At 42.1% G+C, this 14,442-nt stretch overlaps 1 protein-coding gene across 1 annotated transcript in view; it reads left to right on the plus strand.

Annotated features, from left to right (window-relative positions):
• The window catches only part of A2M (alpha-2-macroglobulin), a gene marked incomplete at its 5' end in the record, with an annotated part of 182,584 nt that overhangs the window by 96,199 nt on the left and 71,943 nt on the right, over positions 1 to 14,442 (plus strand). Inside the window, 3 exons of the mRNA XM_082267710.1 lie at positions 9,460 to 9,609; positions 11,581 to 11,751; positions 12,956 to 13,061. Coding sequence (XP_082123836.1) covers positions 9,460 to 9,609; positions 11,581 to 11,751; positions 12,956 to 13,061 — 427 coding nt within the window. The remainder of the gene's footprint in view (positions 1 to 9,459; positions 9,610 to 11,580; positions 11,752 to 12,955; positions 13,062 to 14,442) is intronic.

Genomic DNA, 14,442 nt, shown 5'->3' on the forward strand with positions numbered 1-14,442 from the left:
GGTGGAGCCAGTAATCGGCGCGGAGGATGATCCGCTTTGTATGATAGGTCCTCTGCACTCTGCCTCACTTTCCTCCTCTGGAGACCGTCCGTGACGTCACTGGTTGCTAGACGCCAAGCGGCTGGTGATCTAGCAACCGGGTCTCCGGGGGCCATACCCGTCACAATAAATGCATACTGATCGTGAACTTTAAGGAAGAAACTGAGCGGCCTTTTCTGGGGGGGATCAGATCGGCCCAGGGGGAAATTTCCACCCTGCCCCCCGGCCCAGCCCGCCCCTGAGTCCTGATAGTTTGGGCTTCTTTACACACTCTGCAACTCCTGCAGGGAAAGAAGCCCTTCATATCAGGAAAAAATTTTGGGATGGTAGGAGGATCAATGGAATTGGGGGCTACCAGATCTTGTAAGTTCTGTGCCTTCCTGTAAATAATAGGTGGAACTTCTGGTACCATGGGTCCTAAAATTTTATCTTTCTGTAGGACTCCCCAGTGTTTCCGGAATACATAATTTAGCCACTGTAGTTTTGTGAGAATCTCGTAATGAAAGCAAATTCAAACTTGGAACTGGTTTTTCCTGGGTTCTGAACTTCCTTAGGTTGTATCAAACTTCTTTGCTCAACTAACTCCAGGGTCTGAATTTCTTTCTCTAGCACTTCTGGTTTGTAGCCTTTTTCCAGAAATTTTTCTTTCAGGACCATAGCTTGTTTCCCGGAATACTTGGCTGCCGGTACAATTCCTTCTGACTCTTCTGAATTGTGATTTGGATACAGATCTGAGCCAGGCTGGATGGTGACAGCTGTCCAGGGCTATAAAGCCGTTCCTATCAGTCGGCTTATAATAGGTATGGGTGGAAAAACTGGAACCTACCCTGGATATGACTAGGTCCAAGAAGTTCACTGAGGTCTTGCTAAATTCATAAGAAAACCTGATCCCCCAATTATTACAATTCAGATCTCTCATGAACCTTCTCAGTGAATCTTCTTCTCCCTGCCATATTAACAGCGTGTCATCTATGTACCTTCTCCACATAACCAGTTGCCTGGGTCTGTTGGAATAAATGTTTCTATTTTCCCACAGTGCCATAAATAAATTGGCTAAGCTGGGGGCAAACTTGGCCCCCATAGCTACGCCCATTTTCTGTAGGTAGAACTTTTCGCCATAATAGAAATAGTTGTGCTCCATGCTGAAAATGAGTAGATCCAGGATGAACTTCTTCTGGTCCATCGGTATTTCATAATCAGTGTCCAAGAAAGTGCATACCGCTTCATATCCTATCTGGTGGGGTATCACGGTATATAAAGACGTCACGTCTGCCGTGACCAGCAGTACGTCTCCCTCCACCTCTAATTGTGTCACTTCCTGGATACATTGAGCCGTATCTTTAAGATATGAAGGGGTTTCTTGGACCAGGGGTTGCAGAAAGTGGTCCACATACCTTCCAATCCTGGAGGTAACGGAATCGATTCCGCTCACTATGGGCCTCCCAGGTGGTCTAGTGAGGCTTTTATGTACTTTGGGAAGATAATATATGGTCGGAATCCTGGGAGCCAAAGGTACCAAGAATTCCTTCTCTTTTTTGTTTATAATACCTTCCTCGTAACCTTTAGTCACTATTTTCTCCAACTGTTTCTTATATTTGAAGGTGGGGTCTTTTTCAAAATTTCATAGGTGCCATTATAAGAAAACAACCTCTCCATTTCTTCAGTGTATTGTTCCTTATTGAGAAGAACGATACCCCCACCTTTATCCGCCGGTCTTATCACAAGGTTTTTATTCTCGCAAATGGATTTCACACCTTTTTTCAGATCTCTCTGCGGTTGTGATTTAAATTCCTTCTCTTCCAATTCCTTTAAAACTAGGTCCTTAAAAATGGTCACATGGTGACTCTGTACTCCTTGGGGGTTAAATAAGGAAGCATTCCTAAGACCTGTTGGAATGGAAGTGGTGGATGTATAAGAAACATGATTTCTTTCATAAGCATTGGACAAAAAGTGCCGCTTGACATTCAATTTTCTCACATACTTATGGATGTCAATAAAGGTTTAGAATTTATTCAATTGTTTTTTTGGAGCGTACTTGAGCCCTTTATTGAGGGTATGCTTTTCGGAATTCGTCAATGTGATCCCTCTGAGATGAAAAATTCCATTGGTTTCTACATTGAGCTTCCGATTGGATCCCCCTCTACAGCCCCTTTTCACTTTTTTCAGTTCCCTTTTTTGGGACCCTGGCCTAAAAAATTCTTCTTTTTGGCACTGATTGGAGTCTTCTGTGGAGGTGTTTCTCTCCGATCATTTCTCTCCTCGTATCTCTCATGTCTAAGAGGCTCATACCTGTTATGAGAACCAGTAGGATAAGGTCTAGGTGTATGTGGAGTGTCCAAGTAGTTTCCCATGTAATCTACTTGCACTCTTCTTGGAGATCTCGATCTGGAACGTCTCCAAGTCCTTTCAAATTAGGGATGACGATTTCTTTGATCCCTTGATCTTGAACGTCTCCGCTTCCTATCAGATGAGGGATGACGATATGACGAAAATGTATCTAATAACCAGAAAAAAAGTAAAAATAAAGGGAAAGGTGATAATGAAAAAGGACGTCCTAAAGTACAAGATTATAGGAGGGAATACGAATATCGTCATCTTATGAATTTAGCAAGACCTCAGTGAACTTCTTGGACCTAGTCATATCCAGGGTAGGTTTCAGTTTTTCCACCCATACCTATTATAAGCCGACTGATAGGAACGGCTTTATAGCCCTGGACAGCTGTCACCATCCAGCCTGGCTCAGATCTGTACCCAAATCACAATTCAGAAGAGTCAGAAGGAATTGTACCGACAGCCAAGTATTCCGGGAAACAAGCTATGGTCCTGAAAGAAAAATTTCTGGAAAAAGGCTACAAACCAGAAGTGCTAGAGAAAGAAATTCAGACCCTGGAGTTAGTTGAGCAAAGAAGTTTGATACAACCTAAGGAAGTTCAGAACCCAGGAAAAAAACAGTTCCAAGTTTGAATTTGCTTTCATTACGAGATTCTCACAAAACTACAAGTGGCTAAATTATGTATTCCGGAAACACTGGGGAGAGTCCTACAGAAAGATAAAATTTTAGGACCCATGCTACCAGAAGTTCCACCTATTATTTACAGGAAGGCACAGAACTTACGAGATCTGGTAGCCCCCAATCCCATTGATCCTCCTACCATCCCAAAATTTTTTCCTGATATGAAGGGCTTTTTTCCCTGCAGGAGTTGCAGAGTGTGTAAAGAAGCCCAAACTATCAGGACTAATAAATTTCATTCAACTGTGACAGGTAAAGAGTACCCTATTAGAAATTTTATTTCCTGCCATACGAAAGGGGTTGTATACCTTTTACAGTGTGAGTGCAATTACCAGTATGTTGGAAGAACCATACGTACTGCCGCCATACGTATTGGAGAACATCTGACCAACATACACAAAGCTTTTCCTGGGCATAGTGTATCCCAACACTTCGCCCAATGTCACAGAAAAAATCCCAAGAGGTTAAAAATCATCGTTATTGAGAAATATACACCACACTGGAGGGGGAGCAATCTGAGGAGGTCTATATCCAGAAGGGAAACCTTCTGGATATATGAGCTCGGCTGCTCCAGACCCCGGGGACTCGACATAGAGTGGGACATAAACGCACACATTAATAACTGTTGATCCCCACATATATTTTGGCATGTTTTATATTTTAGTTATCTTTTAACATTTATTTTATATTTGTATTGGAGCATATGGTTTAATATAGTTCAATACGTTTTATTATACACATATTTCCGGTGTCACCCCTTTCCTACTACGCTCCTAAAGCAGTGTGTTGTGGGACAGGAAGGAAAGTGTTTACTTCCGGTGTCACCAGGATGTGCTATAGATTGATGTTTTTATACATTTGTTTTTAACAAATAATAAAGTATGTTTTTATACATTCCTTTTAACATAAGGAAAGTTACCCATATTTAAGTAATTTGCCTTAAATTGCTATCAGCCAGAAGTTCCAAAGCATACCTGCTCTGCAGACACCTGCTCTGCAGACAGGAAGTAAAGTGTTTACTTCCTGTGTCACCAGGATGTGCTATAGATCGATGTTTTTATACTACCTGCTCTGCAGACACCGGAAGTTAGACAATTTGCTTCCACCTGTATAAATAAAGCGGAAGTGACGATGCGCCAGTACTCCTGTCTCAGTAGAAGTCCTATGGGAAGAAACCGGTCAGATTAGGAGGCGCACACGTCACACACAACTTGCGTTCCGTGCTGCAGCCGGCCGCAAGCCTTTGCAGGAATTCGTATGCCTATGTTTATGCTGAATACAAGACATCTAATTGTAAGTGCAATATCAACTGTTTTTTTGAATAAATCTCAAGGGTAATACACTATTAGTCCTCCTTTTTCCTTTAATACACGGTGGTTTTGTGAGCTTGTGAAGAAGGAGGAGGCTGTGTTTCTTGCTGGTACTCGTTGCCATCTAGTGGAGAAAGAAAGGTAGAGCGGTTCTACATCCCACTTCAGGATTTTAAAGAGGAAGCAAGGCGGTGGTTTCACTGAACAAGTGCATACCTATTACCATCTGGTAAGAGGCTAATTCTTGGTGATTTACACGTGGTGTTTGTTCACAAGGAGATTGGATATTTTTTCAGCACAAGAAAATATAGTTGCACCTTATTTATTTCCGTTTGGTAAGGATGAATTTCACTCGGTGGTGGATACACGTATTATTTGGATAGAATACAATTCTACTCACCTGCACAATATTTATGGACACTTATGAACTTTTATGTTTATGCACCAATTGATTTGTATTATTAATTGGCTTCACAGATTGATATATGTTATATATATTTACCTTTGTTGATTTGGTTCACATATAGATATATGTTATATATTCATTATTTATTTGTTGTTTAGCGCACCCCACACTACATATACATTTATCCATATTCAAAAGCACTGAATACCGGGAGCAGCTTCAACACACTATCAGCGCACCCATCCCCCCTTACAATATATATATATATATATATATATATATATATATGTGTGTGTGTGTGTATATGTGTGTGTGTGTATGTATGTATGTCTGTCTGTGAGTTGCTAAATGTGGTACCTTCAATAAATGTAACTATATTGCTACACTTATAGACGCCTCTCTTCTCTTTCAGAGCCGGCTCACATAGGAGCGACCCGACTTGCCAGGGCGACCTGTGAAGTCGCGGTGATCAGCGCGCACCGCGACCTCGGAGCGGCATGCACAGACTTCATATCATTGAAGTCAATGCAGGTCGCCCCAAAGTAGTGCAGGACCCTTTTTCTAAGTCGGATTGACTTGTGTCTCTCCTATTAGAACGGGTCCTGTGCTAATCTATGGCAGGCGACCCACGGCGACTTGGCAGGCGACCAGGTCGCCTGACAAGTCGCCCCAGTGTGAACCGGCTCTTATACTTGTGACATGACGCTACTTGTATATAAAGTCAAAGTTTATAAACAAATTGTTGCTTGTCTTGCAAAACTCTCTCAAACCAAGTTACTCTCAATCCAAGATTTTACTCTAAGTTCAGAAATTAATGGAAAAAAAAATGTGTAATAAAAATGGAATGACACAGGGAAAAAGTAATGAGCACACGAAGAAAGAGAGGTGCAAAAAGGAATTGAAAGCCAAGACACCAGCTGAAATCTATCAGTAATTAGAAAGCAATCCTGCCCCTTGTCAGTGCAAATTAATATCAGCTGGTTCAGTCTCACCGGATGGCCTATTAAAAAGGTGTCTTATTACCAAGGTGTCACACAAGAAACATCTCATGATAGGTAAAAGCAAAGAGGTCTCTCAAGACCTTCACAGCCTTATTGCTGCAAAACATACTGATGGCATTGTTACAGAAGGATTTCTAAACTTCCAGTGAGCACTGTTGGGGCCATAATCCGGAAGTGGAAAGAACATCATTTCATCATAAAGCAGCCATGACCAGGTGCTCCTCGCAAAACTTCTGACAGGAGTGAAATGAATCAGAAGAGTTTTTCCAGAGCCAAGGACCACTTGTGGAGAGCTTCAGATAGACCTGGAATTAGCAGGTACAATTGTTTCAAAGAAAACAATAGGTAAAGTACTCAACCGCCATGGTCTGTATGCACACTTACCACATCAGACTCCATTGCTGAAGAAAAGGCATGTTGAAGCTTATTTAAAATTTGCTGTACAACAAGCCTGTGAAATACTGGGAGAATATAGTTTAGTTAGAGTCTAGTTAGATGAGACCTAACTTGAACACCAAGAGAGTTTGGAGGACAAATGGCACTGCACATTACCCCAAAACACCAAACCAATAGTGGAGTTTGGAGGTGGGAACATCATGGTGTGGGACTGTTTTTCAGAATGCGGTACTGGCAAATTTCATGTCATTGAAGGAAGGATAGATGGAAAAATGTACCAAATGTACCAAAACATTCTTGATAAAAATCTGCTGCCATCTACCAGGATGATGAAGATGAAAAGATGGTGGACATTTCAGCAAGACAAAGATCCCAAACATAAAGCCAAGGAAACTCTCAATTGCTTTCAAAGAAAGAAACGAAAGCTGCTAGAATTCCCCAGACAATCACCTGACTTGAATCCAACAGAAAATCTATGAAAAGAACAAAAGATCAGAGTTCATAGAAGAGGCCTGTTAACTCAATTCTCGTCAGGAGGCAATCACGATGATATACAGCCTTTCAGTTGCTAACCCCCCAATAGATAGTGAATTCTCTCTCGTCCAGCTGGGAGTTATGACGACACATAGCACTCAAACTTAGTGCAGTCACAACTGTTTATTTCAAGTTTCGTGCTCCCATTTAAAGGATATTTCGGCGGCAAAAACTGCTTGAAACTGGTTTACAATTCGTAAGTCAATTGAACAGTACAACATCACTCACAGAAACAGTTACATGAAAAGGATTTTGTGTCCTATACATCTGTGTCAATATGGGGTGTCTTGTGTCTGAGATGGTGTTTGTGGACAAGGGCTGTTCCGTCTCTACTCAGCTGTGATGTGTTAATGCAAGCAATTGTCAAATGTGTTTAGGTGGTGTCAGTAATTTCCATGTGCAGACTTAACTTTGTCAAGTGTCCCAATGAATGAATGAACAGGTGTTTACATGTCGTCTAAATGCAAAATAGAACTGTCTGATGTCCAAGGCCGTATGAATGACTGTCAGTCAAACTCGTTACTATGTAAATGCAAGGGCCCACATTTCATCATAGGATGGGCATAAACTGAAATATATATCTGAAATATCATAAGGCATGTTCATACAATCTTTCAAGGCCCATGGAACTTAACAGATTTGAAGACTGTTTGTGTGGAAGAATGGGCCAAAATCACACATGAGCAATGCATGCGACTGGTTTCTCCATATAGGATGTGCTTCAAAACACATCCTATATGGTTTCTCCATATAGGATGTGTTTTGAAGCTGTCATTACCAACAAAGAATTTTGTACGAAGTATTAAATAATATCAGTTAGTGTGTTCAATACTTTTTTCTCTGTGTCATTACATTTTATTACACCTTAATTTCTGAACATATTTGTTTTGGTTTCTTTGTATGTATGGATTGCATGGGTTGTTACCGACATGTGGTTAAAATTTGAGGAGAATATGGGCGCTTCTGTGAGACAGTGGCTTGATTCGGGAGAGTTGTAGTCAGCACACACTAGGGCAGCACTTCAGGATGAGAAGCAGCTCTGGAGAAGTATGAGAAAAGCACAACGCCCCTCTAAGTGCAGCATAGACAATTTATTATGACACACAAGGGTTAAAAACACTTACAAAATCATCCATAGTGGTAAAGCATAAAACATGGTTATCATGTGTCTGCTCAGTGTAGTCTTACGTAGATGTCATGGAGAGAAGCCGACTCGCGGCTGTCCTGTATCCAAAAGAGCACTGGCATGTGCAGGAGCGGAGTGACAGCGGCGCGGCCAGGCTTCTGGAACCACGCTGGAATGCACGTGGCTGATGTCAGGTTATAATGGGCGGTAACGTGTTTCAGAGCATGCGCGGCTCCTTCATCAGACCTACGCCCACTGGGGAACTGGTTTATAAGCGACGGGGAGGCAGGGAAAGGGGAGGTGCTTGGTAGCATGGAAAATTGGTTGTGCATGAGTCTTTCAACATGTATATATGTATTCAGATGGGGGTCTTGTAGTAGTATCGACCAATGCTTACGGATTATATATTCCATATTCTTATGTCGGTTGTGAAAGTGGGTGGTAAAGTGGATCATGTTTGATGTATTGGTAGCTTGGTGTTCATGGGAATTGGGATTAATATATGAAGCGTATGCTTCCTCTATTAGGGGAGGTGGGTAACCCTTTCCTAAGAATTTCTGTTTAAAGGGTTCACTCTGGATTTGATAGTCAGCTAATTTAGTACATTATGTTGAAGACTACAGAATTGGCTTTTTGGGATGTTGTTAAGCCAAGATGGATAGTGGCAACTGGTGTAATGTGAAATGGAGTTGCCTGATGTGGGTTGCCTGATGTGGATCTGGCTATTCTCATGGTATAGATTGAGGATCAGATGTTCCTGATCCTGTACTGAGGTGGAGGATAGGCCCATGTTGTTACTATTACAATGCGATACAAAATGCATTGTATCCTTAGTGTCTCCATCCCAGATGATTAGAACATCATCTATATACCAGCGTAGAAGATGTTAGACAAAAAAGGGTTGTTGGCCCATATATGTTGTGCTTCCCAATGACCCATCGTTAGGTTGGGGTATGAGGGTGCAAAGTTAGTTCACATAGCTGTGCCATTTATTTGGAGGTAGTAGGTGTTTTTGGACTGGAAGTAATTATGTGTTAAGCAGAAGAATGTGGCATCTAGAATTAACGTGATCTGGATATTAATACCGATTCCCATGAAAACCAAGCTACCACTATATCAAACAGGTTCCGCTTTACCACCCAGTTTTACAACCGACACAAGAATATAAAGAACATATAATGTTTAAGCATTGATTAAGCACAGATTAAACTTCAAAGAGAGTTGGATAGTTAGGTCCCACCCACTTTAGGACATATAAATTGTATTAGAAATCTAGTTAGCAGAGCAGCCATTTGAACACAATACTTTGTATTGCTTGTTGCGCTTCCTGCATGCTTGTACAATATCTTCACTTTTTAATTTGGCTTCAGCAGTCAGAGTTACTGGAACCCTTTGACTTTTGGGTTTTCCCATCAGGAACATTTCCTCAATCTCTCTAACATGTACACTGCTCCATTATTCAGAGGCCATTTGCTTTGCTTGCATATTTTGGACATATATACTGGCCTATAGCACCTTAGCTAGTTAAGGTGAATTTAGAGCTGGAATTAGGAAATATTAGGAATTATTTAAGATTTCCTAAATTGAGTTAATTTATGGTTCATTTGCAAAGCTTGTGTTATTTTTCCTTGATGTAGGTGAAGATTTCATTCCCTGAAAAGGAAGTTCTGCCAGGTGCAAACACCAATCTTGTTCTCTCCTCTCTGCCAAACTCCCTGTGTGCATTACGGGCTGTGGATTCCAGTGTATTTTTGCTGAAACCTGAAGCTGAATTGTCTGCAAATACGGTATGATGTACAGATATTTTAAAATGGTTTAAAGTGTATGTATAGGCAAACTTTAGTTTTGGCTAGAGTGGGGAAGTTTTAAAGAGGAATTATCACTTTTTTTTACATGATTTAATTTGTACTTAGTCCCATCTTTCTATGTGCTGAGATGGTGCACTGCCCTCCTACACCACAGCCAGCAAGCAGACTGCTGCTTTAATAGCAAGCACCTGTCTCCAGCTTATAGCATTTGCCCAAAGCAAGGATTGGCATGAAGATTTCAGGGGGAGGTGGTGTTAGCCACACCTCCCTCTGCATTGCTTGCCTCAGATAAGTGCCAGGAGCTAGACAGGCGCTATAAAGCAAAGAAGCCATCTCCTTGCTAACTGTTGTAGCACAGACTGTATACTAGTCCCACTGTTTACCCAGGTTTTGATCCCTAATTTGGTGCAAACAGTCAGTCACAGGGTATTTTCAGCCAGGTGCACAAAGCTTTACTCAATCCTTCTCACAGTCAATAGGCCGATAGTGTATTTTTGTATATTTTTTTTTGTTTTGTTGAACTGGGATAGGGGTTGGGGAAAAGCTTTGGGATACTCAGAACTAACAAACTTGAAGAAGGACACGATCTAGCAAATGGTAAACTGGTAAAAAAAAGGTCTTCTATAAAAGAAATAGCAAACAATTCAGCACAAGGGCTCCCACTATGCAAACAGCTCTGGCCAACAAGTCTGGAACAGTTCCCCTAGCAAAAAGGGGCACACTGGCAATAGTTTCTCTTCCGGGATTTCTCTCGGGGCTACTTAATGTGCCTCTTGCTATGTGGATGCCTCCATCCAGTTTTAGCTGACACTGCTCCCTGTGCCTCCTGATAAGATCTTCTTTGGACGTTTCCTGGTAGTTCCTGCGGTCAGGTGTTGATCCTTCAGCTCCTCTGTAAGCCAGAACCATCCAGAACATCTTGCAGATTCTCAGAGCCTTGGAAGGTTTAACAGCACTTCCAGGCTGGGTTACACTCCAGCAGGCACAGGACCCTGCTGCTCTATGCTCCCAACCCTATGTACATCTCTCAGCCCCCTGCTGGTCCTTCTCCTTTCTCCTGACCAGGGATTGGCTGAGGCCTTATACCAGGTCAGGCCAGTCTCTACCCTCTCCACCCACCATGTTCTAGCAATTCCTCGAAAGACAGGGGGAGACAGGCAAACCTGCAGTTGCAGAGCCCAGAGCAGACCAAACTAATCAAATCAGCTCCACTGGCTACAACAGAGCCCAAAAATAACTAAATTTGCCTATCTATCTAGGAGGGTGCTACACTGAGTTATAGAGTGGCCATATGCCAAGAAGTGGGGGGGGGGGGTGGGAGTACTTCCTGCCCAACATCGTAGCTAGTGTTTTAGTGCACCTAGGAAAATAAGGCAAAGTTCTACATGTACTTAGTCCCATCAAGGACTAAATAGTGTAAACATTAGTAATATTTCTTCTTTAAGTTTATTTTTTGCTGGTTGTGTCCAGTTGGGAAGATTTCCCACTTACTAGAATAAGAGGTATTCCTCTGTTAGACACATGTCACCAGAAGGGAAGATTTACCTTCACCTCTTGCTCTGGTGAAAACTGAAATCTTACATTGCTCAGTGGAACCCAGTCAAACTTGAAGCCCTGCTCCAGGTTCCACTACAACCGCCCAGTAATTTAATCTGTCGGGTGCAGCTCTCACAAGGGCTCATTTAGTTCAACTATCAACGGCATGCAGAGAAAAGATGAAAGCGCACACCAAAAGCTGCTCAATTGCAAAAGTGTCAGTAAGGCTTCAACTCTATCCCTTCCCAGGAGTTGATGGAGCTGCAACTTTCCTGTCATTTGTGCAGTCGAGAGGAGTTTGGTGTGCGCTTTTATATTTTCTCTGCCCAGCGGGGACACAGAGGGCAATAAATAGAAAAAACAAAAACCCTGAAAATCAAATCCTTAACATTTTTTTGTCCTATTCCTATTCAGGTGTATAACCTGCTGCAACTTACAGATCTTTCAGGCTATGACCATGAGGGATTTCGCTTAGAAGAGCCACGTGAAGATCCCTGCCTGCAAGTGGAGCCTATCTTTTTAAATGGAGTATATTACAACCCATCTGTCCCTACATGGGACACTGACGCCTACAAGATCCTAAAGGTCCGCTACTAACATAAACTCATAAAAACTAGCAACACAATCAGAGTGCTATCCAAAGCCTACTCACACCATGTCTGCTGATCTGCATTGATCAGTACAGGCTCAGTTCAAGGGTATATAGAAAACAATTGTTTTCTAGGTGCCATGTTCACACTATACAGGTGCAGTGGGGCGCGCTGCGTAAAGATTAAGCACAAATGCGTTGTTATGCAGTTCAACCAAAGGCACTGCATGTTACAATTAGCTGCAATGCATAGAGTTGAATAGGGTGTAATTTTGTGACACCTATCCCCTTCTTTGCCAGCCCCAGCATCCCTTTATTAGGGTCTGTACAACCGATCACATGACCACTGTGATTGGCTATCTCAGTGATCACAAGATCAGAAGTCACTCCCACTGGCACCTGATCATTAGTACAGACTGGGAGTCTGTGTGCTGGGAGCACTCAGGGAGCTATGCCACCCATTGAGGCATATGACCAGCGTGCCCGCCCACCCTCTTTACCGCCACAAGTGTGTTGTGAGGGGGCAAGAGGTTAAATAAATTAAAAAAAGAAAAGAAAAATGAAACAATCCAAAATGTTATAACAATGCATCACACCACCCCTCAGCTAAGGATGATTTTCTTGAACATTTTGAATGGTTAAATAGAGCACAACTTCATTTTATTCACTATGCTAGGAATAGATTCACTAATGGATAGTAAGATTGTCCATATTGTTTACAAGGCAATAACAAAGTCAATTGTGCAGCTCGCCCAATTTACTACAGCAGCACATGTTTCTTCCTTCTGCTCTCAGAAAATATGAAAGCGTCTGCGGCTTTCTCTGAGATTTTCTATAAACTATCCATAACCAGTTCAATTCTTGAAATATTCTTGACTGGTTCAATCCATTAAGTGTCCCTAACCAGTTTAGTCCTTGAAGTTTCCCAAACCCGTTCAATCCTTGTCCAAAGCCTTGCTGTCAGATTTGGATAGTACTTGGACAATTATGGACAGTGTCAGTCATGGTAGATTCTCTTTAATGACTTAAAAACAGGTATTTATTTTAGTAATGTCCCAATAAAAATGTTCAATCAGGTACATTAGCTTTACAATAATTTTCTACATTTCTCATTACCTATACTAACATCTTTCTTTAATGCCAGTACAAAGCATTGATGTTTGTCCATGTACCACTCTGTAAATCTGTTTCTTTCTACAGGATCTTGGGCTGAAGGTTGCCACGAACACCATGATCAGGATCCCAGTGCTATGTACGGAAGGGGTCATTACTAGCTATGCCTACGGTAACTCCGGCAGAGTAATGAGTATTTCCGCACATTCTGGTACTGTCTAATTGCTAATCATGTTCAGGAATGCACATTCCATCGACTTTAAAGTCTAGGATACGTTTTTTTTTTTTGCATTGGACAGTAGGTAGGAAGATCAGAAATCATCTTTTTATGGATAGTTAAGGAAAGTGCCAAAACAGTAGTGGACCTTTAAGGTTATCTTAATGATATTGCTATCTTAGGGTACTGATGTAACTGTGAGCTAGTTTGCAGGCAGGCATCTTCTACACCCCAGATAATCGCCACAGTCTCCTTGGCTTGTAACGGGGCTTTTTTTGTGCAGGAACGTGGGGGAACGCAGTTCTAGCACCTCCAAACACTGAATGTATCTTTGATAAATTATATGTTTTTGATAAAAAAAAATACCAATAAGCATATATTGATTGGTTTGTGCAAAAGTTATAGCGTCTACAAACTATGGGATATTTTTATGAGTTTTTTTTTTTTTAATAGTAATGGCCACGATCAGTGACTTATAGCTGGACTGCGACATTGCGGTGGACAAATCGGACACTGAGTGACACTGCTAAAAAAAATATGCACTGTCACTGTACTAATGACACTGGCAGGAAAAGGTTAACCTCAGTGGCGATCAAAGGGTTAAATGTGTCCCTAGGGAGTGCTTGCTTACTGTGTGGGGGATGCTTGTACTGTGGGGAGACATGGACCGGTGTTCCTGCTTAGCAAAAACACAAAATTTCTGTCTTCCCTTGTCACAGAACAGCGATCTGCCTTGTTTATATAGTCAGTGTCACGTACCTGACGGCTGAGCCTGACATTCAGACGGAAGGCCTCTCATACAACAGCAAAGCACTAGTGAAACTGCTGCCCTTAAATATGGCATTTGGCGGCAATATTAATGGTGCGCATGCGTCCGTGCAGATATTTGTGCGAATGCCCACATCTGTATGCCTGAACCTGACACGATGGGCATTTGTGGGATCGCGCACGCGCATTTGCATCTGTCTTTGAGCATCTGCTGCGCTGTGGCCAACATGTCTCTGAAAGGCAGACTGCCGTTCTGCCTCTGTTGGGAGCGATCGGCGGGTCCTGACGGACATCGAGTCTGCCAGAATCGCTAATTGGCAAAAGCTGTGTCCAATCACAGTGGGAGCTGGTCACAAGCAGCACGCGTGCGCGCCGCAAATCCGGAAATGAAGGCGACGTACAGGCACATGATTTTGCCCGTAGGACCTGCCGCCCTGCAGTACATATACGTTGGGAGGTCAGCAAGCGGTTAAGCAGGGAGGATAAATAAGGCTGATCTAAATCAGAACTCCCTCTAGTGATTTATATACATATCTCTTTACCTGTATTTAATATCATAACAAATATAGGCAAAGGATAGAATCTGATT

Source organism: Pelophylax lessonae (assembly GCF_965119305.1).
Source record: "Pelophylax lessonae genome assembly, chromosome: 9".
Taxonomy (NCBI): Eukaryota; Metazoa; Chordata; class Amphibia; order Anura; family Ranidae; genus Pelophylax; species Pelophylax lessonae.